The sequence below is a fragment of the Balaenoptera ricei genome, chromosome 7, assembly GCF_028023285.1.
Source record: "Balaenoptera ricei isolate mBalRic1 chromosome 7, mBalRic1.hap2, whole genome shotgun sequence".
Taxonomy (NCBI): domain Eukaryota; kingdom Metazoa; phylum Chordata; class Mammalia; order Artiodactyla; family Balaenopteridae; genus Balaenoptera; species Balaenoptera ricei.
In genome coordinates this window covers 88859391-88887376 of record NC_082645.1, presented here as the reverse complement: position 1 = coordinate 88887376, position 27986 = coordinate 88859391, and the positions used below count along the sequence as shown (strand labels likewise).

Genomic DNA, 27986 nt, shown 5'->3' with positions numbered 1-27986 from the left:
GATGGCTCCCAATGATCCCTGCCTCTTAGTACTCATGTCCTTGGTAATCCCCTCCCCTTGAGCATGAGCTAGACTTACTAACTTACTTCTACTGAACATGGCAGAAGTGACAGGATGTTATTTTTGATATTAGGTTATAAAAAGACTGTGACTTCCATCTTGGGTACTTTCTTGCTCTTGCTTGGATTGCTCTCTCCAGGTGAAATAAGATATCATGTGGTGAGACAGCTCTGTGAAGAGGCCCACCTGGCAAGGAATAAGCCCTGCCAACAGCCACATGAGTAAGCGTGGAAGCAGATCCTCCCCCAGTCAAGTCCTGAGACGACGGCAGATCCAGCCAACATCTTAATTGCAGTCTTGTGAGAGAACCTGGGGCAGAACCACCTTGTTAAGCTGCTCTTGGATTCCTGACCCATAGAAACTGTGAGACAATAAATGTTTGTTGTTTTCAACCACCACATTTGGGGTAATTTGTTACAGTGCCATAGATAACACAAATAAGCAGATGTGAAAACTATACAATTTAAGATTTTAAGTTGGATATCCTAATCTATGTAGGGTACAGCAAACTTTTCAAATATAAAACCCAAAACCCCAGGGACTTCCCTGATGGTCCAGTGATAGAATCCGCCTTCCAATGCAGGGGACACAGGTTCGATCGCTGGTCGGGGAACTAAGATCTCACATGTCGCAGGGCAAGCAACGACAGAACCCACGCGTTCTAGAGCTCACGCGCTCTAGAGTCCACGCATCACAACCAGAGCACCCACGAGCCGCAACCACTGAGCCTACACGCTCTAGAGCCTGCACGGCACAACTAGAGAGAAGCCCACGTGCCGCAACGAAGAGCCCGCCTGCCACAAGAAAGATCCCACGTGCCACAACTAAGACCCAATGCAGCCAATTAAATAAATATACATTTTTAAAAAACCCCGAAAAACACCAATCATGAATTAAAATGTTGATAAGGCTGAACTAACTTCTTCTAAATGATGGTAAAAGGAAAATCAGTTTGAGAAACAGTATTTTATAATACATAAAACAAATAATTAATATGCAGACTATAAAGAACCATAAATAATTTTAAAATAAAAATAAAAACTAACTACCAAACAGAAAAATGGGCAAAGACTATGAACAGGCAATTCAGAAAGAAAACAAAAGGATATTAAATAAACAATAAAAAGACGCTCCACTTCACTAGTAAACAGGAAAACGCAAGTTGAAACAATACTAAGGACTTCTCTGGTGGCGCAGTGGTTAAGAGTCCACCTGCCAATGCAGGAGACACGGGTTCGAGTCCTGGTCCGGGAAGATCTCACATGCCGCAGAGCAACTAAGCCTGTGCGCCACAACTACTGAGCCTGTGCTCTAGAGCCCGCGAGCCACAACTACTGAAGCCCGCACGCCTAGAGCCCGTGCTCCGCAACGAGAAGCCACCGCAATGAGAAGCCCGCACACCACAACGAAGAGTAGCCCCCGCTCACCACAACTACAGAAAGCCCATGTGCAGCAACAAAGACTCAACACAGCCAAAAATTACTGAATTAATTAATTAGTTTAAAAAAATAAAACAATAGTAAGATACTCTCACTCTTCAAATTGGTAAACATAAAAAATTTGACAATACTCTAAAATAACTGAATCCACTGATCAATCTTACAGTTAAAAATGCTACATAGGTAATGATAAGAAGTACACAGCACACCTATGAAGTATTCTCACAAAATACTTTAATCAAGATTAAATCTTCATTTAATCAAACTCAAACATCTAACAGATTACAGGAAATACAGGAGATAAAAGAACATGTTAAAAAACCCCAGAGATAGAATCAGCAAAATCCTGAATATGGCAGAGTGTACAGGACAAACTACCTGGGGGAAAAGAGGAGAGAAATTTTTAGATGAGAAGAAACTTAACCAAATTTGATCCATAAACTTGCTTTGCATGTGAATTTATACAAACCTCTGCAAAAAGAATTATGATAAGTGGAGAAATGTGAACAATGGACAACTTATGATATTAAGAAATTACTGTTTGGACTTCCTTGGTGGTCCAGTGGTTAACACTCCATGTTTCCACTGCAGGGGGCGTTGGGGAACTAAGATCCCACATGCCATGCAGCGTGGCCAGAAAATTAAAAATTAAAACATTAAAAAAAAAAAAGAAATTACTGTTAATTCCTTTTAAGTGGGATAATGGGATATCCTTATATTTCAGATATATACTTTAATACCTATTATATACTTTAGTAATTATAGATGAAACGATATCTGGAATTTCCTGTAAAATCATCTTTAGTAATTATAGATGAAATGATATCTGGAATTTCCTGAAGAAATGGGTAGGGGTATAAATGACACAAGATTGACCACATGCTGATACTTGTTGAAGCTGGATGATGCATACACAGAGTTATGAGATTTCATACATTATTACCTCTACTTTGATATGCATATGAAAATTCCCATAGCATAAAGATTTTTTTAAATCTGACAATGTCAAATCATAGAATGAATGCGGGAAAGGGAAATTTTCATACATTGCTCAAAGGACTAAAAATTGATACAGGTTGTCAATCCCTCACGTATGATTCTCATATTTTAAAAAGCATGGAAAACAAAATTTTTTGGAATACATTTGGCTGCAAAACCTGACCTGAACTTTATGAGGCTATTTATAGTCTTTATTCCTTTTAGTGTGGCTATGCATAATGAATTACTGTGTTTGATTATGTGATATTGTCTATAGAATACTTGCTAGGAGTATTCTGTAATATTACCATATTACAGTCCAAAAATACAGAATTCTGAAATACATTTGGGAAAAAAAAGTTTAGAGAAGAGATTTTGGACCTGAACACCACCTCAGAGAGCAACTTGAGATAATCTTGTAAAGTAATTCCACTTTAATGAACACACTCTAGTAAACTACTTACAACCTTCCAACAGAAAACATGTATCATGGAGGTTAGACCATAGAATTTTTTGTAATATTGAAAAACTGGAAACAACCTAAATGATCATTAGTAGAAAAATAATTGCAGTTTGGTCATATGTTGGAATGACCAAATTTAAGTAATAGATTATTATATAATGTTAAATTATATAATAATTAAATTGGGTTAACTAGAATTTATAATTATCAATATGGATAGATTTCAAAAATAAGAATGAGTGAAAAATTTACCTAAGAATATCTATAGTTTATTACTTACATATACTTTAAAATGTTCAAAACAATAAAATATATTATTATAAATACAAACATGTATGATAAAGTATAAAAATACACACCAAATTCATGTAGTAGCTGCCTGAGGAGAGTTAAGAAGGGATTTGAACTGGGGAGGAGAATAAAACCTGGGCAGAAACGGTTACATTTATCTCAGCTTCCTCTAAGTAGTTCTCTTTACCCTCAGAGGTCCAGGATGAGGCTGCAACTCTTCCAGTGGAATCAATGCCCCCATATTTCTGAAATAAATCACTTATTCTTAGGTTCTTTGAGGTCTGACTAGTCCTAGGGTGACTCTCTGGGAATTGTTTGAAACTCTACTGCTTTAGTAAACACTAGCCCAGTGTTTGAGAATGCTGTATGTAACATACCTGATACTTGAGAACCCTAATATTAGAATTCTATATAATAACTCCAGATTGTATACCAGTTCTATACAGTAACTCCTGAGTTATACACTATATAAAATGGACACCGATTTTTTTCCCAAAAGACAAATCAAAAGAGAAGGAGAGACTATCAGGATTGGATGGAAAAAAAAAAAAAAAACCCAACCAGCTATACACATTTAAAATAATAAAATTGCTCTATGGTTTGATTTTTATTAAATAGGTCTACGCGGAATTTAAATATTTTTTACTTTCTATTTTTCAGTATGAAGTATTATTTATTTACCCTAATATACTAAAATACAATTTTACAACATAAAATAATTCGTTATATTTACTGTAAGTTTTCTTTTTAGTTTAATACGCATTTTCAACAATTAACAGTCAGTTGTCATCTACCAAAATGAAAATGTTATCACCTTAGGAAAACCACATTTTCACAATGGATCATGGCTGCTGCTGAACTTTTTAAAATAAATCTTTAAAAAAGTACCTGCATTGACAAATGGGATTCCATCATATGGGACATACTGGGATTTCCACATCAAGCGTGTAGCTGGCTTGGCTGGGCTTGGAGATTGGCGGGTCCCCCAAACACTCTGTGTTTGCTGCTTGTGAAATGTTAGGACACTTTCTAATTCAGTCTCACTTACACAGTAGCCACGGTATGAATCTCCTATTTTCTGCATGTAGAAATTCACACACACATATCACTCATTCAGATATACATTTCTTACTTCCATTTTATGGTTCCATTCTTGTTCTTTATTCTTTAGCTCCCAATTTTAACTTCCACCTTGCTAATATATTTTTAAGTATTTTTGTAAGCTGTCTTAAATTCTTCCCGAAATAAGGCAAGGTATAAACAAATCATGTAAATAAATTGATAGTATCTATCCACAACCTTGTGAGTATCCCTCAACTAGAAGAAAAGCTTTTTCTATACCCAGAGAAATTTTTTAACTGTGATCTCTTAAACTGAAATGCATTTAGACCTAGAATTGATTCCATGTATGTTTCTCCCTTATAGGGAATAAGAGCAGAGATGTGGAATAGAGATCTTTTTCCTCCTAATTAGACTAAACATTTCACCTGGCAAGAATACATTTAACAAAAGGAAGGTATCAACATACTGTTGTAGGTATACTTTGAGCCATAATAAAAAGAGATATTCTGATTCCAAACAATACATTATCTACAATTTCCCCTAAAAATAACGAAAATGCCTATGCTTATGAATTTTCTTCTAGCCTAGATATTTCCTCATCAAAATATCCCTACAAATAAAAGTAGGAACATAAAGTCTAGCTATAGCATTTTTTTACAAATAAAATGAATACAGCATATAATGTTGTTAATAAAAGGAAAAATTCAGAATTAGTACAATGCAGTCAGGCCCATATCAGGAGATAAAAGTTTAATGTAGTATTGAAATTTGTCCAACTAATAGATTTTGGTCAAATCTAAAAAATGTCTATAAGAAAAATACCTTTAAATGGAAATTCAAAAAGTAAGAAGGACTACTAAACAATATTTTTAAGCAAAATGCAGAAAATATTTCTTCAGCCATTAACCAAAAATGTTTTTCACTATTGATATAGCTTGGAGAAAAAGAATCCTTCACTCTTTGAGATAATTCAGGCTGTTGGACAGTTTTAACTAATTTCTTACAAGATATATGATGTTAGATAAGCTACACAATGTACCATGGTGTAAAATGAAGTAATTTGGCCACATAATTGCTAATGCTTTAATGTCCATAGCATTTCATGAAGTTTATAATAATGATTTTAAAAACCCTCATCAAATGACAAGAATAGTACCTTTAGGAAACCACTGAAAAACTATGACTAACAAAAAGTGTGAGGGGAAAAAAAATCTTACTGTCTATACATACATACGTACATAACACTTAGAAAAGCAACAACAGTGATAATGTCCTAACAAATGTAATACATCATTAGACTTCATGATTAGAAATTTTCTCAAAATACTAAAACTCAAGTAATGTTTTTCCTTGCCATATTTTAAGATTTGTTTAAAACAACGAAGCATTTTAATAATTAAATACTCATTACCATGTATGGTTTATATGTAGAAGCGCATGGTCCTTTTCCTCAAAAAGTGTATAGTCGAAAAGGTATATAATAGTGAACAACCCAAGCTAGCAAATAATTAAGAATGGTAATGGTAATAATTATCAAAGAATTTTAAGAGATAAATAGGGACTTCCTTGGTGGCGCAGTGGATAAGACTCCGCGCTCCCAATGCAGGGGGCCCCAGGTTCGATCCCTGGTTGGGGAACTAGATCCCACATGCATGCCGCAACTAAGAGTTCACATTGTCACAACTAAGGAGCCCGTGAGCTGCAACTAAGGAGCCCGCCTGCTGCAACTAAGAGCCGGCACAACCAAATAAATAAATAAATAAAATTTTAAGAGATAAATAGGTAAAAGATAAAGTAATCATTAGACTATTACAGAAAAGACATATAGGACTTGCATTGGGATTTGAAGAATAATAGTTAGAAAGGTAAGTAGAAGAAAAAATAACATATTAGGAAATGGAAATAAACACAAGTGAAGGAGGAGATAAAGGAAGATTCTGAACTCTGTGTACCAAGTAGGAAGACTTGGCTAACACGAATGAAAGATGAATTGGAGAAAAGCAGGAAATAAAAAAGGATAAGATAAGGTGATACCTGATTATAGAAGACCTTGAAAGCTAGTAACAAGTGGCTAAATGATGTGGAAAAATAACACTGAGCTTATTGGGCAGTGAGAAAAGACAATGAAAGTAATATTTAAAGATAAGTAGTTTTAGAAAACCACACAGTAAGGACTAGAAATGGAAGAGTCAAAGAGATTAATGGGAAGGCTGTTACCATAATTGAGTTCAAGATAACAAAGGTCTGTGGAAAAAGCTCCCTTTAAACCACTTTAAAGAAAAAAACTAGAAGAATCAGGTGACTATCTGAATATGGGAAAGGAAGAAATTAGTCTAAAACTTTGTATCTAAGGAGATGGTATTTGTTACTACATAGACAAGGAATTTAGGAAGTAGAGCTAGTTGTCGTATGGCAGATAATTTCTCTTTAGATATGGTGAATTTGAGGTGAAATCTAAGTAAAGCTTCAAGTAAGTAGCTAGAGATCTGGGACAAAAGCAAGGGCAGAATTAAAGAACTGGTGATAGAGATTTGGGAATCATTTTTATAAAACTGAGAATTGAAAGTCAACAAAGCTGTTAAGCTCTACAAGGGATAAAATGTAGAGAAATAAGACAAGGTCAAATGGTGAACCTTGAAGAATTTCCGCTGAGAACATGAAAAGAAATAAATGCCAAGCAAAGAAAGAGAAGGAATGATTAAAGGATAAAAAGTAGAGAAACATGATAGTGAAGTTTTACGGAAGACAAGGGAAAAGATTTGTAAGAGAAGAAATGAAATGACAGTGAAGTGTGAAGGGATTTATAAGATCTCTGCTTTAACAGAGCTTACAAGCTCTAAGGAATAAAAGAGCACAAACATGAACCAAATATTACAGATACAGCTTCTATTAGTTGTACTCAAAAGTGGACATTTTGGGATGAATTGTAGTTATAATCAACTAAGTGAATCTACATAAGGATTATTTTTTAACTCACCTCACAGCTCCTAAGACGACAGGCCCATATAGGTGTGTTAGAAGAAAGTGGCTGGAGTGGAGCCAAAAAAGGTTCTTCAAGTATTCTGGGATGGGGGGGGGGGATATATATAAATATATATTACAAGTGACACACACACACACACACACACACACAGCATTCAGTTGCTTTATCCTCTTAGCCAGTCAAAGACAATACTGAGGTCAGCAATTAGAAATTGTAATAATAATGACAGATTGGTCTGATGGATGTAATTACGCTTTTTTTAATCATTACTATTTTATCAATTGCTAAAGCAAAAGTCTAACTTTGTTCTTCCACATACCTTAGTTTCAACAAATTCAAGTGTTTTATATATCTTTCTCAGAGCTTATTTTGTATTCTTCTCATATAATTATTTTTCATTTAACAAAAAATGAGCAAATAAACCATCTTCAGGTGACTTATTAACAGTAACAAGAATATTACGTCAAGTTCTAAAGTTAAATGTCACAAATATTATGTTACCTTTAAAATATTTTCACAGAACAATTAAAATATAAATAATACAAAACCCTGTCTGTATTTCCCTAAATTATTATAAACAGTGTTATTTTAAGGCAAAAATAAAAGCTGAATAGACATTAACAAAAAACATTTTAAACACTTTACCACAGAGGAATTAAATGCATAGAAGTGTGATGAACCATTAAAAATTATAGGACCTAGAATGGATATTTCTTTTTTTAAAAAACTCTACTAGTGTCAGATGTTTACAGATTGCTTCAAAAGATAACAGGCAAATGTCACTGAGGAAAAGTAGCACGTTGGCCTTTTATAGATTCTAAAGTAGCTCCCTTATTGCCAAGATGTTATTAAAATGATTAAGGATGTATTTGATGATGGTTTATTCTATTTTCTGAATTTCTGATCTTCTCTATAGTCAGCCAGCTTTAAATGTGATAATGTAAAAAGAGATTTCCATGGTGATAGCCAAAGATGAGCTCCTCTTTCTCATTGACTCACCTGGTCACTGTCTTTTTGGGCAATGTGAGGGATGCTTGTGGATGAAGAATGTAACTACTGTTATTGTCTGCTAGAGAATCCACTCTTACAGTTGGTAAGTTTCTGTCACTGAGTTTCTCTTCAGAGACATCTTAACAATAAGAACAAGAACAAAGCAACATCAATATCTTGAATAAGACCATGAGAATGTAATGAACTGGAACTAATACATTTGAAATAGGAAAGATATGCTCTGAAGCTAAAGATAATAAAACTTATACTTTATTGAGAATTTCTCTGATAAACTTGCTTACTTTTAAACTGTAATACTGACTACTGAAGTTTTGTAACTAAGTTTTGGAACTTATATTGAACAGCTAGGATATGAAAGTGGTAGAAGTAATTGTTATATTAATAGTATCACAATATAATAGGAAAATGTAAAACTAATTCCTTTTAGTTTCTATACCATGTTTGTAATGTTTTCTGCAAAATATGTATTTTTTTCCTTAAGTTGTAACAACTGTTATCAAAGACAAAGAATCGTAACACTAAAGTAAGAATATTTGCCCTAAACCATTATCTATGAAAAAACGACAACAGTGTAGCTATGATGTTAGAAAAGAGATTCAAATAGATGGAAGGGAAGAAAAAGGAAAAGAACTAATAGGGATATTAACAAATAGGTAAAAAAAGAATAAAATAAAAAGAAATAGGGGGACTTCCCTGGTGGTGCAGCGGTTAAGAATCCGCCTGCCAATGCAGGGGACACAGGTTCGAGCCCTGGTCCAGGAAGATCCCACATGCCGCGGAACAACTAAGCCCATGTGCCACAACTACTGAGCCTGCACTCTAGAGTCTGTGAGCCACAACTACTGAGCACACACGCCACAACTACTGAAGCCCACACACCTAGAGCCCATGCTCTGAAACAAAAGAAGCCACCACAATGAGAAGCCCGCACACCACAACGAAGAGTAGCCCCTGCTCGCTGCAACTAGAGAAAGCCCACGTGCAGCAACGAAGACCCAAGGCAGCCAAAAATAAAAAAAAAATAAATATGGACTTCCCTGGTGGTGCAGAGGTTAAGAATCCACCTGCCAATGCAGGGGACACGGGTTCGAACCCTGGTCCGGGAAGATCCCACATGCCACAGAGCAACTAAGCCCGTGCGCCACAACTACGGAGCCTGTGCTCTAGAGCCCATGAGCCACAACTACTGAGCCCACAAGCCTAGAGCCCATGTTCCGCAACAAGAGAAGCCACCGCAATGAGAAGCCTGCGCACCACAACGAAGAGCAGCCCCCGCTCACCACAACTAGAGAAAGCTCATGCACAGCAACGAAGACCCAATGCAGCCAAAAAATAAATAAATAAGATAAATTAAAATAAATAAATAAATTTATAAAAAAAAACAGGGAGCATGATTCTTTATGAATCTGAAGGAACAAAGAGGAAAAGAGCAAAGAGGATGAGAATAGTTAAAAAAAAAGTGTCACATGTCTAACAACAACATTGATAAAAACATAAAATAAAAATTTCTCCAGTAGCTATTAGCACTATATTCTTGTTATTGTTGCTGTCATTATTACTGTTATTAAAATTAAGAAGAATTTATTTTATGCTCACTGGTCATTTGAGAGGAAGCAAGAGTCAACCAGCTTCACAGAATTCCAAAATGAAATAGACAGCTAACCTAGACAGGAGTTGAAAAATGAACTTGAAATTTATTTGGGCTAAGAAACTTTTTCTAATCATTCAGTTCACAATCTTACCCAAAGAGATCAATTTTAGCACTGACTTTCATGAGGTGATTTTCTGAATATACGTTTGTTCTTTAAAACGTTGTTAAATCCCCTATATCCCATGATTACTCACCCTGAGGACTATTCACATCCACAAGCTGCCCCTGAGGTACAATCACTTGTGTCGTTCCTGTCTGGGTAGATGGAATTACTCGCAGCACCTGTCCATTTTCTGATGGGCTGGCAACAATCATCTTGGAAGCATTTTAAAAAAATCAAATGCATAAGTCTACAATGATTCAAAAGAATCATTACTTAAAAAATTATTAGACATGCCTACCTCTACAGCAGATACTATCATTTTCTTCACTTTATAGATGAAAACACTGAGGTACCTAAAAATTTTTTCCCGAAGTCTCACAATTGATAAGTGGTAAAGCTAGGATTCAAAACAGGCAGTTTGATCCTATGTCCTATGATCTTAACCACCTATGGTCTTAATCATTACATGGACGTGAGGTCTCATTACTTAGTAACCTGAACAAGTAAGTCTCTGACTAAACATATTTACTTTTTTCTACTTACTGTAGAAAAAAGTAAATGTATTATCCACACTGTATTATCCACACATTTGACCTATTTGTGTGATAATCACTGGCCTCATATATTAAGTCATTTTCATTTAAAAACAGTAACTTGTTAGATGTCTAATTAAACAGGATTTATTTTTATATCTCTGCATTTTTATATATCCTGTCTTGGTCTATAAGAAATACTACAGAGTGACCCAAAAGTCTGAAAACATAGGGAAATTGTATATTTATTATTTCCTTTGGGGTTTTTGTTGTTTTTTTCAGTTTAACAAATGAACTCTGTGCCTCAAATTTAAAGGAATGTCAACTAAGAAAGCATCTAAAGTTGAAGAAAAACATTTTGAGCCTATCATTTAAAAATATAACTAATATATTATTTAAAATTAAGTTTATCCTATATTTCCAGACTTTCTGGATACCTTATAAATTTTATTACCTAAAAACTACTCTTCTACTAACAGTTTTACTGTTTTACCTGAAATCCCCTGTCCTCAGTTTTCCCTAGGGCAAATAACTCTCCTTAATCATTCCAACCCACTTTCTCAAACTTCCCTTTTGCCATGTAAAACATGAAAACTTTGCTGATGGCCTGATAGAGACGCATCACTTTTAGAGAGGGCCATTTGAAAAACTTTAAATTTGGAAAAAAAAAAACCCTTAAACCTCAACAAAACAGAAAGCTTTAAATATAATCATAAACATTTCCCAGAAATTAAGAGTAGAAATTTTTTCCTTCCCCAAGTATTTGTCAAATTTCTTGAGATAGAAATATCTTGCCATATCTCTTATACCTCTTATTACTTCAGCATGAAAGTCAACTGTAAACTCTGAAAATGATAATTCCTTTTCACTTGTGGAGTTCATACTAAGCGGCAGGACTTTACATGCATTGGGTTGGCTAAAAGGTTCGTTCGGTTTTTTCCGTAAGATGGCTCTAGTAGCACTTAGTTGACTTTAACTTCATTCAAAACAATTTTGTTAGATTTTATGTGAAGCTGTCATATCAGTGTGCATTTAAAAAAAAAACTGATCAAAATTGGTGATTTTTTTATAGATGTTTATTAGCATCATACTTTTTTTTTTTTTGGTTGCGCAGGGTTCTAGTTGCTGCAGGTGGGCTCCTTAGTTGCAGCACGTGGGCTCCTCAGTTGCAGCCAGTGGGCTCCTTAGTTGCAGAATGTGAACTCTTAGTTGCTTCATGCATGTAGGATCTAGTTCCCTGACCAGGGATGGAACCCAGGCCCCCTGCAATGGGATCTCGGAGTCTTAACTGCTGCGCCACCAGGGAAGTCCCAAAATTGGTGAATTTTTGTGTAGCCATTTTAACACTGAAGATGGAAGAAAAAAAACAACATTTTCGTCATATTATGCGCTTTATTATTTCAAGAAAGGTAAAAATGCAACTGAAACGCAAAAAAAGATTTGTGCAGTGGCATGGAGAAGGCGCTGTGTCTGACTGAACGTGTCAAAAGTGATCTGCGAAGTTTCATGCTGGAGATTTCCCGCTGGATGATGCTCCACGGTCAGGTAGACCACTTGAAGTTGATAGCGATCAAATCGAGACACTGAGAATAATCAACATCATACCACGCAGGAGATAGCCGACATACTCATAATACCCAAATCAAGCGCTGAAAATCATTTGCGCCAGCTTGGTTATGTGAATCGCTTTTATGTTTGGGTTCCACATAAGTTAAGCGAAAAAAGCCTTCTTGACTGTATTCCCGCATGCGATTCTCTACTTAAACGTAATGAAAACGTTCCATTTTTAAAACAAATTGTGACAGGTGATGAAAAGTGGATACTGTACAATAATGTGGAACGGAAGAGATTGTGGGGCAAGCGAAATGAACCACCACCAACTACACCAAAGGCCGGTCTTCGTCCAAAGAAGGTGAGGTTGTGTATATGGTGGGATTGGAAGGGAGTCCTCTATTACGAGCTCCTTCTGGAAAACCAAACGATTAATTCCAGCAAGTACTGCTCCCAGTTAGACCAACTGAAAGCAGCACCCGACAAAAAGCATCCGGAATTAGTCAACAGAAAATGCATAATCTTCCATCAGGATAACGCAAGATCGCATGTTTCTTTGATGACCAGGCAAAAACTGTTACAGCTTGGCTGGGAAGTTCTGATGCATCCACCGTATTCACCAGACATTGCACCTTCGGATTTCCATTTATTTTGGTCTTTACAAAATTCTCTTAATGGAAAAAATTTCAATTCCCTGGAAGACTGTAAAAGGCACCTGCAAGAGTTCTTTGCTCAAAAAGATAAAAAGTTTTGGGAAGATGGAATTATGAAGTTGCCTGAAAAATGGCAGAAGGTAGTGGAACAAAAGGGTGAATACATTGTTCAATAAAGTTCTTGGTGAAGATGAAAAATGTGTCTTTTATTTTTACTTAAAAACCAAAGGCACTTTTTGGCCAACCCAATATTACGTTATTTAATCTTCATGACATGTATACGAACTATATACATTTTACACATGAGGAAATTGCAACACAGTGGTTACAAAACTCATGCAAGGTAAATCAGAGCTATGTAGTCCTGAGGTGAAATTCAAACCCAAGTAGTCTGACTCCTTTTAACAGTACTCTGTACTGTCTCCCAATATCTGACGATGTTACTTAACCTAAAAAAAGACAAAAATAAAACAATACGAAAACCCTACTGGACTTTAAAAGGCAATAGTAATAATACTGTTGTTAATTCTTTACTCCCTGTAAATGAGATTAAATATGTGTGAAAATTTTTCATTCATTCTTAGAAAATAAGAGTGCTGTGGTTATTTTTAAATCCAAATAAAACACATATAATAAAGTTATAATTTATTCAACCATATGAAAAGTTCATAATTAAGACTGATCTGTGGAATATCCCCTTAATTTTGAAACTGTTTCCCAAGCACAGTGGAAAAGAGTCTCCTCCATTTTCTGTTTCCTTAGCTTATTCCACCTGTTACCTAAAAAACTATTTTTAATTCATATAATTTGACAATGGTGATGATAATATTACTTTTTCTATTACCAAAAAAAGTAATTATCTTTAATCTTTGCTATGAAAATAAACATAGTTTTGAAGAGTCATCTGCTGCCATACATTTTCTTTGAGGCCGACCATGAAAATCATCAGAAAATCTTGGCTAATGAGTAGTTTTATATTTACTGGGTTCTTTGTGTACAATATTTCTAGTAAATGAAAAATATCATCCCTGCTTCACTCCAAAACCTCCTCTCATCCATTGCAGATTCACCCACTACAGAATCTTTACTAGTTCCGTGAAAGCTTCTATGTGAAAAAAAATCATACTTAAAAAAAAAAAAAAAAAAAGTCATTTTTTACAAAAAGCTCCACTTGGTGGAGACTCTGATAATGGGAAGACTACGCACATATGGAGGCTGGGGGTATATGCGAACTCTCTGTATTTTCTTCTTATTTTGCTGTGAACCTAAAACTGCTCTTAAAATTAAAGTCTATTAAAATAAACAATAAAAACAAAAAAGCTCCACTAAGTTTCCCAGAATATCACCACCTTCTGATCTTTGGTTCTTTGGAGAAGATAGCTTCTTACACTCCGTGTTCCTTACATTTATTTTCATGCTCATGCCACATGTTTCCTATTTCAAAACTTCAAGTAACCCTCTGTATCATCTCCTACTGCAAACAATGTAAAATCACCTTTATAATCACTTCAGATACAACGTTTAATACAATTACAAAGAGAATGGGAACTCGAACTTTTTTCAGACACAGACAAATAAGCAACTTTAACATGCTTTTTAGGAAAGGTACCATGTGTAAAATGATAACCCTTCATATATTTAGACTCTTTTATCCTTCCATTAGAACACACAGACTTTCTAAATGTTCTGATAGAAACTAGAATAAATGTCAAATAAGAGGGGAAATTACAGAAGTATTTCATTTTGAATATGAAATATTAAAATGTATTGGTTCACATCTAGATTATTTGTTGCATATTAACCTCTGCTGGTGATGCAGTATGATTACAGAAGCATACCCTAACTTTGCATTTTAGTCCTGAAGTAAGCCCAGAAATATGTTGAGCCTGAACATACACACAAAAAAGTTGTCTACAGTTAGCCACCTCTCAACCAATTACTCTCAATGCCAAAATTTAGCTGGATTATAAGGGAGCAAAAGGACATAGATTAACTCTAGAATGCTCTAGACTAGAAACAAAAACAAGAATTTTGGGTTAAATGGTTGCCTACTTAAGTATAATTTATAATTGAAGTTATGATTTTAAAAATAATTTTAATTACTGAATTAAAATTTGTTGTAGAAAATTTGGAAAATACAGGCAAACAAAAGAGATACATTATTCTTCATATTATTACTGATATAAATATATTATTAGTCACAGAGCAATTTAGAACTTTTTCTCATTAATTTTATTTCAATCAAAACCATCTATCACCACATCTATTCAACTGTGAACTTGGTCATAAATATTTCTGGCTAACAGTTTAAAGCAGCACTGTCAACTTTATGCATTGTTATTCACATGACACCTACATATCTACTTACAAAGATCAGTAAGGGTATGTCTAAATTCCATTATTCCACTGGTACTTCCATTGTTTTCTTTTTCTTCGAGAAAGCATACCAGCATGTGGCACACAAATCAGTAACTGAGATGTTGATAGAGCAAACAACGTTGAGTTCAGTCAAATGTATATACAAAAAATAAATGTAAGTTATATGTAAGCTCTGGCACTTTAGCACTAGTGACAGATTATGTTACATTTCCAACTGATCTCAAAGCACCTGTTTGCCTAGACATAGTAGCTGGGACATACTGGTTTGAAGTACTCTTTGTAGTGCTGAAAGGAAATCTTTTAAAATCCTTATATAACTTAAAAATGAATGTCATGGAAACAGTATTTTCAAAGCAATGTAAAGCAATAGTGTCAAGAAATAAAGGTCATCTAGTAAGACTAATACATTTTGCTAAATAGCAGAAAACTGGTTATTTTAAAAACGTACTCACCATTTGCGCATTAGAATCCCCCAATGACTGAAGCTCATATTGAATAGGTTGCCCATTTTGGTCCACTAGGTGGAATTGCTCTGCAGAAAGAGTCTGTGTCTGAGTCAGGGGCCCTGGTATATTCTGTGATGTGAGTGAATTATCCACTGCAGCAGTAATGGGTAAAACTCTAGGGGAATCATCTTGTCCAAAAGAAGGCTCACTGGAGTCCATACAGCTTAGATGCTTTTGCAAAGAAAAAAAAAAATCACTTGAGTGTTTGTAAAATAAGTTACAATTTTTAAAAAATAGAATGTTTTTAATAAAAGATGGAGACATATTCATTTTTCAGTTAATTATTCACTTAACTTTTTGCAAGGGTTATCAATTCACAGACTGATATAGACAGAAGTTCTCAAGTGAAACTGTTGATTTTTATTATATTTTATTTCAAATTGTCCACAGGAATACAATGTGAAATGATGAAATATTTACAATTCAATATGCAGATTTTTCTTTATATATAAACTTTCATGAATACATTAAGTAAAGCTCTATATTATAAAATTAAATATATGATAGAATTATTAAAAATTAAATGTTAAAATTCTTGAATACATTAAATATAACACTATTCCTTAAACATAAAAAATTGTCCAATTGCATGCCGCTTTCCCTTTAAATGGAAAAAAGTTCCTAGTTGAATCCCTACTTCAAATACCTGAGAATCGATTTTTGACTCTTCAGAATCATTATGGTTGACTCTTAATGAATCAACAGACTGTTCCATGCTGGTATCATATTCAATTCCATTTTCTTCTATTATTTAATACCTGAAAGAGTTTAAATATCTGATCAACTAAAGCACTTAACATTTTAATAGAATGTTTGTCTTAAATACATTTTTCATCTCCCCTACTGTGTTACCCTATACAATTTAGGTTAAATCATTTACACCCTATAAGATCAATAAAATAAACATTCTTGTTAAATAATTTGCAAAGGCACCAGAATAAATTGAAGGCAGAGCAAAACTTAGTGTTATGTAGTTTCCTCACCCTATCCTTAATTGCACTCAGGTACTGGTTTATTAAGATTGCTGCTATGTGACAGGTACTGTTGTTACACCCTTTCAAATTCTTCTAAAATTCTCATTTTACAAAGATGTAATCTTTAATTTTAATTAATGATTAAATGATTAATAATTAATGATTTTAATTTTATGAGGTGTGCCCTATCATAGCATTAGATAATTTTAAGAGAGATCTCTTGGTACAGGTGGAGATTATATACACACAACTCTTACCATAACATACAATTATACCACTTAATATTAGCATGACAAGCTTTGAAAATGAAGAAATATGTATTCCAAAAAGGTTGAGCCGGGCTTCCCTGGTGGCGCAGTGGTTGAGAGTCTGCCTGCCAATGCAGGGGACATGGGTTCGAGCCCTGGTCTGGGAAGATCCCACATGCCGCAGAGCAACTAGGCCTGTGAGCCACAACTGCTGAGCCTGCGCGTTTGGAGCTTATGCTCCGCAACAAGAGAGGCCGCGATAGTGAGAGGACCGCGCACCACGATGAAGAGTGGCCCCCACTTGCCACAACTAGAGAAAGCCCTCGCACAGAAACGAAGACCCAACACAGCCAAATAAATAAATAAATAAATTAATAATAATTAAAGGTGCTAATAATTAAAAAAAAAAACTCCTTTAAAAAAAAAATCACTACAAAGCTAAGGTATACAAAAGAATGTGGTACTGACATAAGGATAGACATGTAGATCAACAGAACAGAATTGAGAGTCCAGAAATAAACTCATACATCTCTGAGCAAATAATTTTCAACAAGGGTGTCAAAAGCATTCAATGGAGAATGAATACTCTCTTCAACAAATGGAGCAGGGACAACTGAATAGCCACATACAAAACAATTAAAATGCACCCCTACCTCATAATATACGGTTGACCCTCGAACAACACAGAAGTTAATGGCACCAACTCTCTGCACAGTGGAAAATTCACGTACAACTTTACAGTTGGCCCTCCATATCTGTAGTTCTGCATCTGTGAATTTAACCAACTGTGGATTGTACAGTACTATACTATGTATTTACTGAAAAAAGTCCAAGTATAAATGGACCCACACAGCTCAAACCCATGTTGTTTAAGGGTCAATTGCATACCAAAAATGAACAAAAAAGTTATCAGAGACCTAAAAAGAGCTAAAACCATACAATTTTTAGAGGAAAACATAAGAGTAAATCTTCATGACCTTGGATTTAGATATGACACCAGAAGGATAAATGTCAAAAAAAAAAAATAGATAAATTGGACATTAGCAAGATAAAAGCTTTTTGCACAAAGGATACCATGATATGAGTGAAAAGACAAGCCACAGATGGGAGAAAATATTTGCAAATCAAATATCTGATAAGGGTCTAGAATATACAAACATCTCTTACAACCCAACAGAAAAAAGACAACCCCAGGGACTTCCCTGGTGGCACAGTGGTTAAGAATCTGCCTGCCAACACAGGGGACAGGGGTTTGATCCCTGGTCCGGGAAGATCCCACATGCCACAGAGCAACTAAGCCCGTGCACCACAACTACTGAGCCTGTGCTCTAGAGCCCGCAAGCCATAACTACTGAGCCCACATGGCACAACTACTGAAGCCCACACGCCTAGAGCCTGTGTTCCGCAAGAAGAGGCCACCACAATGAGAAGACCATACACGCTGCAAGTAGAGAAAGCCCGTGCACAGCAATGAAGACCCAACGCAGCCAAAAAATAAATTAATTAATTAAATTAAATTAAAGATAACCCAAACACACCTACTAAAAAATGGGCAAAGGGGTTGAATACACATTTCTCCAAAGAAAACACACAAATGGTCAACAATCATATTAAAGATGCTCAAGTTCATTAGTCATTAGGAAAATGCAAATCAAACCAACAATGAGATACTAGTTCATATCCACTGTAAAGGCTATACTTTACAAAATAAAAAGAAAATAAAGGTTGGTGAGAATGTGGGGAAACTGGAATCCTTGTGCATTGCTGATGGGTAAGTAAAATGGTGCAGGTACTGTGAAAAACAATTTGGCAGTTCCTTAAGAATTTAAACATAGAATTACCAAATGAAAACAATTCCACTGTAGGTATATACTCAGAAGAATTGAGATGTAGAGAACAAATGTATGGATACCAAGGGGGAAGGGGTGGTGGTGGAAGGAACTGGAAGACTGAGATTGACACATATACACTATTGATACTATGTATAAAATAGATAACTAATGAGAACATCCTGTATAGCACAGGGAACTCTACTTAACGCACTGTGGTGACCTGAGTGGGAAGGAAGTCCAAAAGGGAGGGGATATACATATATGTATGGCTGATTCATTTTGCTGTACAGTAGAAACTAACACAACATTGTAAAGCAACTATACTCCAATAAAAATTAATTTACAAAAATAAAGTTTAAATAAACAGATAAAAAGAATTGAAAACAGGTGTTCAAACATAAACTTGTATACAAATGTTCACAGAAACACTATTCATAATAGCCAAAACTGGAACAACCATAATGTTCATCATGTTCATCAGCTGATGAACAGATAAATAAAATGTGGTATATCCATATAATGGAATAGTATTTAGCCATAAAAAGGACTGAAGTACTGATATATACCTCAAAAAAGTTATGCTAAGTGACAGAAGCTGGACACAAATGGTCACATATTGTATGGTTCCATTTATAAAACATATCCAAAATGGGTAAAATACAGACAGAAAGTAGACTGGTGGATGCCAAGGCTTGGGGGAGGGGAGAACAGGGAGTTACTGCCAATTGGGTACAAAGTTTTATTTTGGGGTGATAAACGTTTTTTGGAACTTGATAGGGGAATTAAGATTTTGCAAGCCACATGGCACAGCCAAAAAAAAAAAGGAAAAAAAGATATGCAGCTAGCAAATAAGCAATGAAAATATGCTAAACAGTATTAGTCATTAGGGAAATGAAAATTAAAACCACAATTATATACATCTATATACCTATTAGAATATTTACAATTTAGAAGATGGATTATATCAAATGTTTATGAAGATATGGAGCAACTGGAACTCTCATGTATTACTGGTGGTAATGTAAACAGTATATTCTCTTTTGAGAATCACTTTGGCAGTTTTCTAAAAAGTTAAACGTGAACCTAATTATGATCCAGCCATTCCTATTTATGTATTTACACAAGAGAAATTAAAGCATATGTGCCGGACTTCCCTGGTGGCACAGTGGTTAAGAATCCGCCTGCCAATGCAGGGGACACAGGTTCGAGCCCTGGTCCAGGAAGATTCCACATGCTGCAGAGCAACTAAGTCCGTGCACCACAACTACTGAGCCTGCGCTCTAGAGCCTGCAAGCCACAACTACCAAGCCCGCGTGCCACAACTACCAAAGCCCGCACACCTAGAGCCTGTGCTCCACAGCAAGAGAAGCCACCGCAATGAGAAGCCCACACACTGCAATGAAGAGTAGCCCCCACTCGACGCAACTAGAGAAAAGCCCACATGCAGCAACGAAGACCCAATGCAGCCAAAAATAAATAAATATTTTTAAAATCCTATTTAAAAATAAATAAATAAATAAAGCATATGTGCCCATATATCCCATAGAGGATAGTCTTTTTTTTTTTATAACATCTTTATTGGAGTATAATTGCTTTACATTGTTCTGTTAGTTGCTGCTGTATAACAAAGTGAATCAGCTATACATATAAATATATCCCCATATCCCTTCCCTCTTGCATCTCCCTCCCACCCTTCTTATCTCACCCCTCTAGGTGGTCACAAAGCATGAGCTGATCTCCCTGTGCTACGCGGCTGCTTCCCACTAGCCATCTATTTTACATTTGGTAGTGTATATATGTCAATGCCACTCTCTCACTTCATGTCAGTTTACCCTTCCCCCTCCCCGTGTCCTCAAGTCCATTCTCTACGTCTGCGTCTTTATTACTGTCCTGCCCCTAGGTTCTTCAGAACCTTTTTATTATTTTTTTTAGATTCCATATATATGTGTTAGCATACGGTATTTGTTTTTCTCTTTCTGACTTACTTCACTCTGTATGACAGACTCTAGGTCCATCCACCTCACCACAGAGGATAGTCTCTTTAACAAATGGTGCTGAATAAAGGGACAGCCACATGCCCACCCCAAAAAACAAAACAAAACAAACAGTGAACCTAGATACAGACCTTACGTTCTTCAAAAAAATTAACTCAAAATGGATCACAGACATAAATGTAAGATGCAAAACTATAAAACTCCTAGAAGACAAAATAGGAGAAAACCTAGATGACCATGAGTATAGTAATGATGTTTTAAGTATAATATACCAAAGGCATGATCCATGAAAGAGATTATTGACAAGCAAGACTTCATTAAAATTAAAAAAACTTCTGCTCTGCAAAAGACAGTATCAAAAGAATGGGAAGAAAAGCCACAAACTCGGAGAAAATATTTGCAAAACATGTATCTGATGAAGGATTTGTATCCAAAATATGCAAAGAACTCTTAAAACTCACCAATAAGAAAAAAACCTAATTTAAAAAGTGGTCAAGGGCTTCCCTGGTGGCGCAGTGGTTGAGAGCCAATGCAGGGGACACGGGTTCGAGCCCTGGTCTGGGAAGATCCCATATGCCGCGGAGCGACTAAGCCCGTGAGCCACAATTACTGAGCCTGCGCGTCTGGAGCCTGTGCTCCGCAACAAGAGAGGCCGCGATGGTGAGGGGCCCGCGCACCGCGATAAAGAGTGGCCCCCGCTTGCCGCAACTAGAGAAAGCCCTCGCACAGAGATGAAGACCCAACACAGCCATAAATAATAAATAAATAAATTAAAAAAAAAAAAAAAAGTGGTCAAAAGACCTGAAGATACACTGCAGCAAAGAAGATATACAGATGGCAATTACACATATGAAAAGATGCTCAACATTATATGTCATAAGGGAACTGCAAATTAAATCATCACTGAGATATCATAACACACCTATTAGAATGGATAATAAAAAAAAAAACAACCCTCTGTTAGATGTTGCTAAATATGTGGAACAACAGGAACTCTCACTGATTGATGCTTGGGATACAAAACCGTACATACAGCCACTCTGGAAGACAGTTTGACAGTCTCTTACAAAGTTAACCATAGGCATACCATACAATCCAGCAATTGTACTACTACGTAATTACCCAAATGAGTTGCAAATTTATGTTCCACAAAAACCTGCATGGATAGTTATAGCAGCTTTATTCATGACTGCCAAAACTTGAAAGCAACCAAGACGTCCTTCAATGAGTGAATGGGTAAAACAACTGTTGGTATATCCATACAATGAATTATTATTCAGTGATTAAAAAGAAATAGGCTTGGGAATTCCCTGGCAGTCCAGTGGTTAGGACTCAGTGCTTTCACTGCTGTGGGCCTGGGTTTAAACCCTGGTCAGGGAACTAAGATCCCACAAGCCGTGAGGGGCAGCCAAAAACAAAAAAAAAGAAACAGGCTATGAAGGCACAAAAAGACAAGAAAAAACCTTAAATGCATACTGATAAGTAAAAGAAGCTACATACTGTATGATTCCAAATATATGACATTCTTGAAAAGGCAAAACTATAGACACAATATCAAGATCAGTAGTTGCCAGAGGTTGGGGATGCAGTAATTCATATAGGTAAAGCACAAGAGATTTTTATGGTGATGAGATAATACTTTATGATACTGTTATGATGAATACATGACATTAATCCATAAACCTGTACAACACAAAGAGTGAACCTTAGTGTAAACTATGGACTTCTGTTCATTATAATGTATCAGTATTGGTTCATTAACTTTTAGAAAATGGTCCACACTAATACAAAATGTTAATAGTAGAGAAAACTGCATGCTAGGATGGAGGGGAGAGAAGGTAGGGGAAGGAATATGGAAGAAAGGAAGGAAGAAATCTTTATATTACCTGCTCAATTTTTCTATAAATCTAAAACTTTCAGAAAAAAATAGTCTTTTAGTTAAAAAAAAAAAGAGCAGAGTGTCTGTAAACTGAAGCCAATAACAAATCATAGTATATGAACTCCGTAATTATCTTGAAATTTTAGGTTAAGTGACCATACTCTGAACAATGTTGGAGTTAGGGTGGACAAGAAATATATTATTTTTTCATTAACTTTTAAAACAAAAACTGAGAGGGTTTTGGGCTTCCCTGGTGGCGCAGTGGTTGAGAGTCTGCCTGCCAATGCAGGGGACACGGGTTCGAGCCCTAGTCTGGGAAGATCCCACATGCTGAGGAGCAATTGGGCCCGTGAGCCACAACTACTGAGCCTGCGCGTCTGGAACCTGTGCTCCGCAACAAGAGAGGCCGCGATGGTGAGAGGCCCGCGCACCGCAATGAAGAGTGGCCCCCGCTTGCCGCAACTGGGGAGGGCCCTCGCACAGAAACGAAGACCCAACACAGCCAAAAATAAATAAATTAATTTAAAAAAAATTATTAAAAAAAAAAAAACTGAGAGGGTTTTGTCAGTAAAAATGTATAAAATAGCTGAAGACAGTGTTCTGTAGTCATACGGTCTGGGTTTGAATTTCAGCTTCATACTTACTTGTCAAATTAGTTAACTACTCTGAGCTTTAGTTTTTCTCATGTGCAAATTGGCAATTATACTGCATCTCCCTCAGAGGGTCGTTATATTAAACAAAATAATGTGTGCAAAGAGCTTGGTGCAGTTCCTAGTACAGGGTCAATACTCAATAAATTATTTCTGCTACCTATAATTATGCAAACTAAGATAAAAAATTCACCTATCTATAAATAACTTGGTTCCTAAGGACAAAAATCTGTTAAATATCAGTCATCTCATTGATGTAATAAAAACTTACCTGGGCTTAGTATAAAGCTTCTAAATATACTTTTCTATACTGTCTTTGAAAAATTGCAAAAAATTTTACTTTCAGATGACTAACAAGTTCTATTTCAATATTATTGTTTAGTTTAAAAATTCACACATCTGATGAATGTAGTAGAAAAAGAACATAGGGTCAGTCTAGATTTGATGAAAAAAAACAGTATGTTAACTTCCCTGAGCTTCAATTCCTAGTTTTTTAAAGATCCCATTCAGTTCTTAGATTTTATGTTTCTAATAGCTGATTATCTTGATGACTTTTAAAATTCGTTTAACTATCGTTTATTGACTGACCTCTAACGTACACTGAGTATAAAAATAAAAGAACTCTATTCAAGGAGAAAACTTTTACAGAGTTAGATCCAATTGAAAATAAAGTCCTACTGAGGGACTTCTTAAAACTGAAATAATTGCTGTCAAGAATGCAACTTAATTTTTTAAAGTGTATTAAATACACTGAAATATTCACTGTCTAAACATGATGACATTAAGATTAGAAATATTTTTGAGACTTTATTTTGATTTTTAAATATAAGCACTATTATGATAGAATACATGAAGTTTATGAATTTAATTATCATAGCTACAAAATAATTTAATGTTTATTGAACGCTTATTATACTTAATAGTTATTAGCCAGAATTATTAACAATCACTCTGCTATTCTGTGATATAGGACCCATTAACAACATTTTACAGAAAAGGAAACTGAGGCTCACCGGTAAAGGTTATAAGGTTTTCATTTATTGAGCACTTACCATAGTAAAGCACTAGGCTCAGTGTTTTATACATGTCATTTTATTTAATCCTTTCAACAACCCTGTGATTCGGTTATTTGCTCCAATTTACACATAAGGAAATAAGATTTAGGCAGTTAAGTAACGCCAAAGATTACAAATATACTAGGTGGCTGAGCAAGAACTCAAACCTACATGCATTGATCCCAAAGCCCATTCTTTATTATTACAATGGGAACTCTTTCAAGGTAACGGACGAACCTCCCTCCTTCATTAGTCATGGCTTTAATTTTTTTTTTTTTTTTGGGATAGGTTAACAAATTAAAGATGCTAAAAGAAATTCTTTGTTCATTTTTGTTCTCAACTTTTCCCAGTTGAAATTTAATTATAGGCAGTCCCTAACACACAAAAGCCCTCCTGCAAGCAATCTAAAGATCTCTGACCCCACGAAAAAACTAGCATTCTAACTATGCAGGAATTACAGCCCCTGAGAAAATATTCTGTAAACAGATCCAAAAGTGGATCTTGGGACAGAGAGGTAAAAAGTAAAAATAGCTTAGGGGAAAAAAATTCTAAAAACTTACTCTCAGTTTCCTGGTAGGTGCCCTGATTCCATTACAAATTATCCCTACTGATCTAAATTTTTTTTCATTTTATTTACTTTCTCTTACCCTATCTGAAATTTCATCGGTGAAATTTTCATTGGAGTTAATAAGCATTTTTTCTTAAAGAGAAAATACTCTGGAGAGATTATCAGTCATTATCAAATTTGTGTAAATTTATATAAATATAGCTTTCTTCCGTTAAGATGAGTTAAAAACAGCTACCCCGAAAAGTTTAACTTAGAGGTTAGAACGCAAGTACATTTGAGGCTCAGAGCACCTAAAAGGGATTCTGCAGACCTGAGGTAGATGCTGCAGTGAATAGGGAAGGCAGGATGAATGCCCTGGGGAAGTTCATTAGTGAAGGGGTGGGATAACACAGGAAGCTTGCCAAATATAAACCACTTACTTCAGAACTTTGCCCAGACTGGGAATCTGCAAATGGATGAAAGAGAACTTCTTTCCTACTATCTTCTGGAAATTCAAAACTCAAAATTTTCCTTTCAGTATGCAGTACCTCTATACTGTGTGTTAAACAAGGTTTTCGTGTTTATTATATGGAAAAGTGGGTTTCAATATCTGTTGACCTAACTCATTGTTGAATTGGAGATTAAAAGTACATTTTTAAGTTACAGACATCCTTTTCAAAAAATAATTTGAACGAAGTGAAAAGTATTACTCCTTCCTCCCCTAAGTCTTCCATCAATTTGCATTATACTCCTCAATCCTGACAACTGCAGAGTGACTTAAAATACCCAATTTTCCCACCTAACCTCAATGTCAGCACATGCTATAAATTATTATCCCTAACTTTCAATTAACTATGTCAAAGTAAAGTTCCAAAGAATGTAGATATTAAGATTAAAAAAAAAAAAAAAGATTAAATAGCTAGGTATAAAATGTTCTTTTCCAACTGGTAACCATAAACGGAACAAAGTACCTATATACAAAGTGTAACTTGACTTTTTCATTAATATGTAATAGACAATAGTTAACTTTTACAGAGCTGTTACTTTCTATCAGTTAAAAATAAAATTATTACCTTCATGAAGGAGCTTGAGATTAAATTCAGGTCTCAAGCATTCTACTATCCCCAGAAATGCCCTCTCTTTTCCACTCAAGTTCTTCCTTTGGGGGGCACTAAATCATGATGGTTGGGGCTTCAGTTATGTGAAAGCTATAATTATGTCTTCACAGCAGCATTTTTTCTGTAATGAGAAGGTATTCAATGTATATTTATTTTCCTACACATAAAGCAAGCTACTAGATTTTGTACTGCAGGTTTTACTATAAAATAGCCATTACCAGCCTGGTATAGTTTACCCAGCAATTGACTCGGTTAAAGTAAAGTAGAGACTAGGACTGTCTTTATGGAAGACTGCATGTGTCCAGGGGTAGGTGACCTACCCTGTGTTGGGGATTTGGACTAAGGCCTAGTTTCAACTCTCACATTCTGTAACTACTACAGAAACAAAAACATCCACAGTAAATTGCATTTTTCTCCACAATGAAAATATTTACTAATTGGACATATTTTGGAGCCACAGAAGCTTGAGAATAAGGGCTTCCCTCCTCATACCCCATTCCCTATAAAATCCTAGAATTAAATTGATAAGCTTATTTCTTAAGTAAGTAGTATTGGGATTGGATAAAGAGAACAGAAATAAAAGAGAAAGTATTAAATATATAACCTAGAGGGTTAATAATATTTGGAGTTCAGAAAACACACTAAGGCCATTAAATTTTGCTGGCAAACTGCTTTCTAGAATGTTTCACATCACATTTTAAAAAGTGGATTTTACCTTATACCAAAAGCAAAGATCAGGAAGAATTAGAAGTTCAATGTTTTAATTTATAGCAAAAAAGGGCTTTTATTGTTTACACATATTGAATACATGGCAGAGGGGAAGACACTAGTCAGGCTGTAGTTACTCAAATCTCTGTGGACCATGCTGGGGCTACTGCTGTTTTCTGATTTTGTTCAACAGCAAATCTATTTGTTCAAAACATTAAAGGTAATTCTCAGCCTTAATTTCTTAAAAATTGTCTTTATATTTGATTTTTTTTTTTCATTTTCCCGATAGACTTTTGTGTGGTAAAATTTATCTGTTAAAACCAATAATCTAAGAGTAAAGCCCCAAACAGGCTAACTGAAGGATGAAGCCACTTGAAGTTTAGAGTTTCTCTTAATTCTAGGTACTTTGGTTAATGTCTCAAGATTTAAAGGATATTGAAATCTTATATTTAAAATCAGTGTCTGACCTTATTAAATACATTAAAAAATACTGCTCAAAAGTACTTTAGAAAATAAAATTTCCCTCATCTTTTAGGGTAGGTAAACAATACAATGTTCCTTCTATGATGTATACAAAATTGCTATGAATCAGTGGTGTCAAAAATTAAATCAAGACTCCTAATTCACAAATATTTTATAGAGTAATTTATTTCTTAAAAGATGGGTTTTGCAAGTTGTACTGTGTTAGTTAAATCCACACCAAAATGTTAAATGTATGCAAATATATATAAACAATCTACTTCAACGTTTCATTTTTCAGTGAAAAAAATTTAAAGCTAGTGTTCACAATGTCTCTTTTCCTTTATCTAAGGTTTGCCCTCTCTATAAACTTCCCTGTCATCTTGGTTTCTACCCACTTCTTACCCTGTACATACATACCTCTTTTTACCTCTTTGCTCTTTGAGGGATTTACAAATTATTTCATTTAATCCTCACAATGACTCTAAGGTAGAGCTTATTATCTATTTATAGATAAGAAAACCAAAGCTGTCAAGTAACTTGGTTAATATCACAGAACATTAGAGCTCAGATTCAAAACTAAGTAGGAAAAAATCACCAAAACCGATTAGGACTCCAAAGCCCATGCACAGTCTTTATATCATACTACACCATGCCATTACATACAAAAAAGAAAAAAACCTATAATAAAGAGAAACATTTTCCAAGCTGTAGTTCTCCAGATAACAATGTGTCTTCATAAGAAACCTAGTAAGTGAATCATGTAGGAAATCATTAGAACCAAAAGCTTGAGTTAATGTTCTAAGCAAAGTTAAGAAAAACACTCAGAGTAAAAATACTAACTACTCTAGGTATTACA

At 35.2% G+C, this 27986-nt stretch overlaps 1 protein-coding gene across 3 annotated transcripts in view; it reads right to left on the bottom strand.

Moving 5' to 3' along the window:
- The window catches only part of CARF (calcium responsive transcription factor), an 81331-nt gene that overhangs the window by 51400 nt on the left and 1945 nt on the right, over nt 1-27986 (bottom strand). For all 3 annotated transcript variants that reach the window (XM_059928498.1, XM_059928500.1, XM_059928499.1), the window contains exons 2-8: nt 25916-26081; nt 16310-16421; nt 15610-15834; nt 10133-10253; nt 8276-8405; nt 7271-7355; nt 4120-4309 (exon numbers count right to left, since the gene is read on the bottom strand). In XM_059928498.1, coding sequence (XP_059784481.1) covers nt 4120-4309; nt 7271-7355; nt 8276-8405; nt 10133-10253; nt 15610-15834; nt 16310-16378 — 820 coding nt within the window. In that variant the 5' untranslated portion in view covers nt 16379-16421; nt 25916-26081. The remainder of the gene's footprint in view (nt 1-4119; nt 4310-7270; nt 7356-8275; nt 8406-10132; nt 10254-15609; nt 15835-16309; nt 16422-25915; nt 26082-27986) is intronic.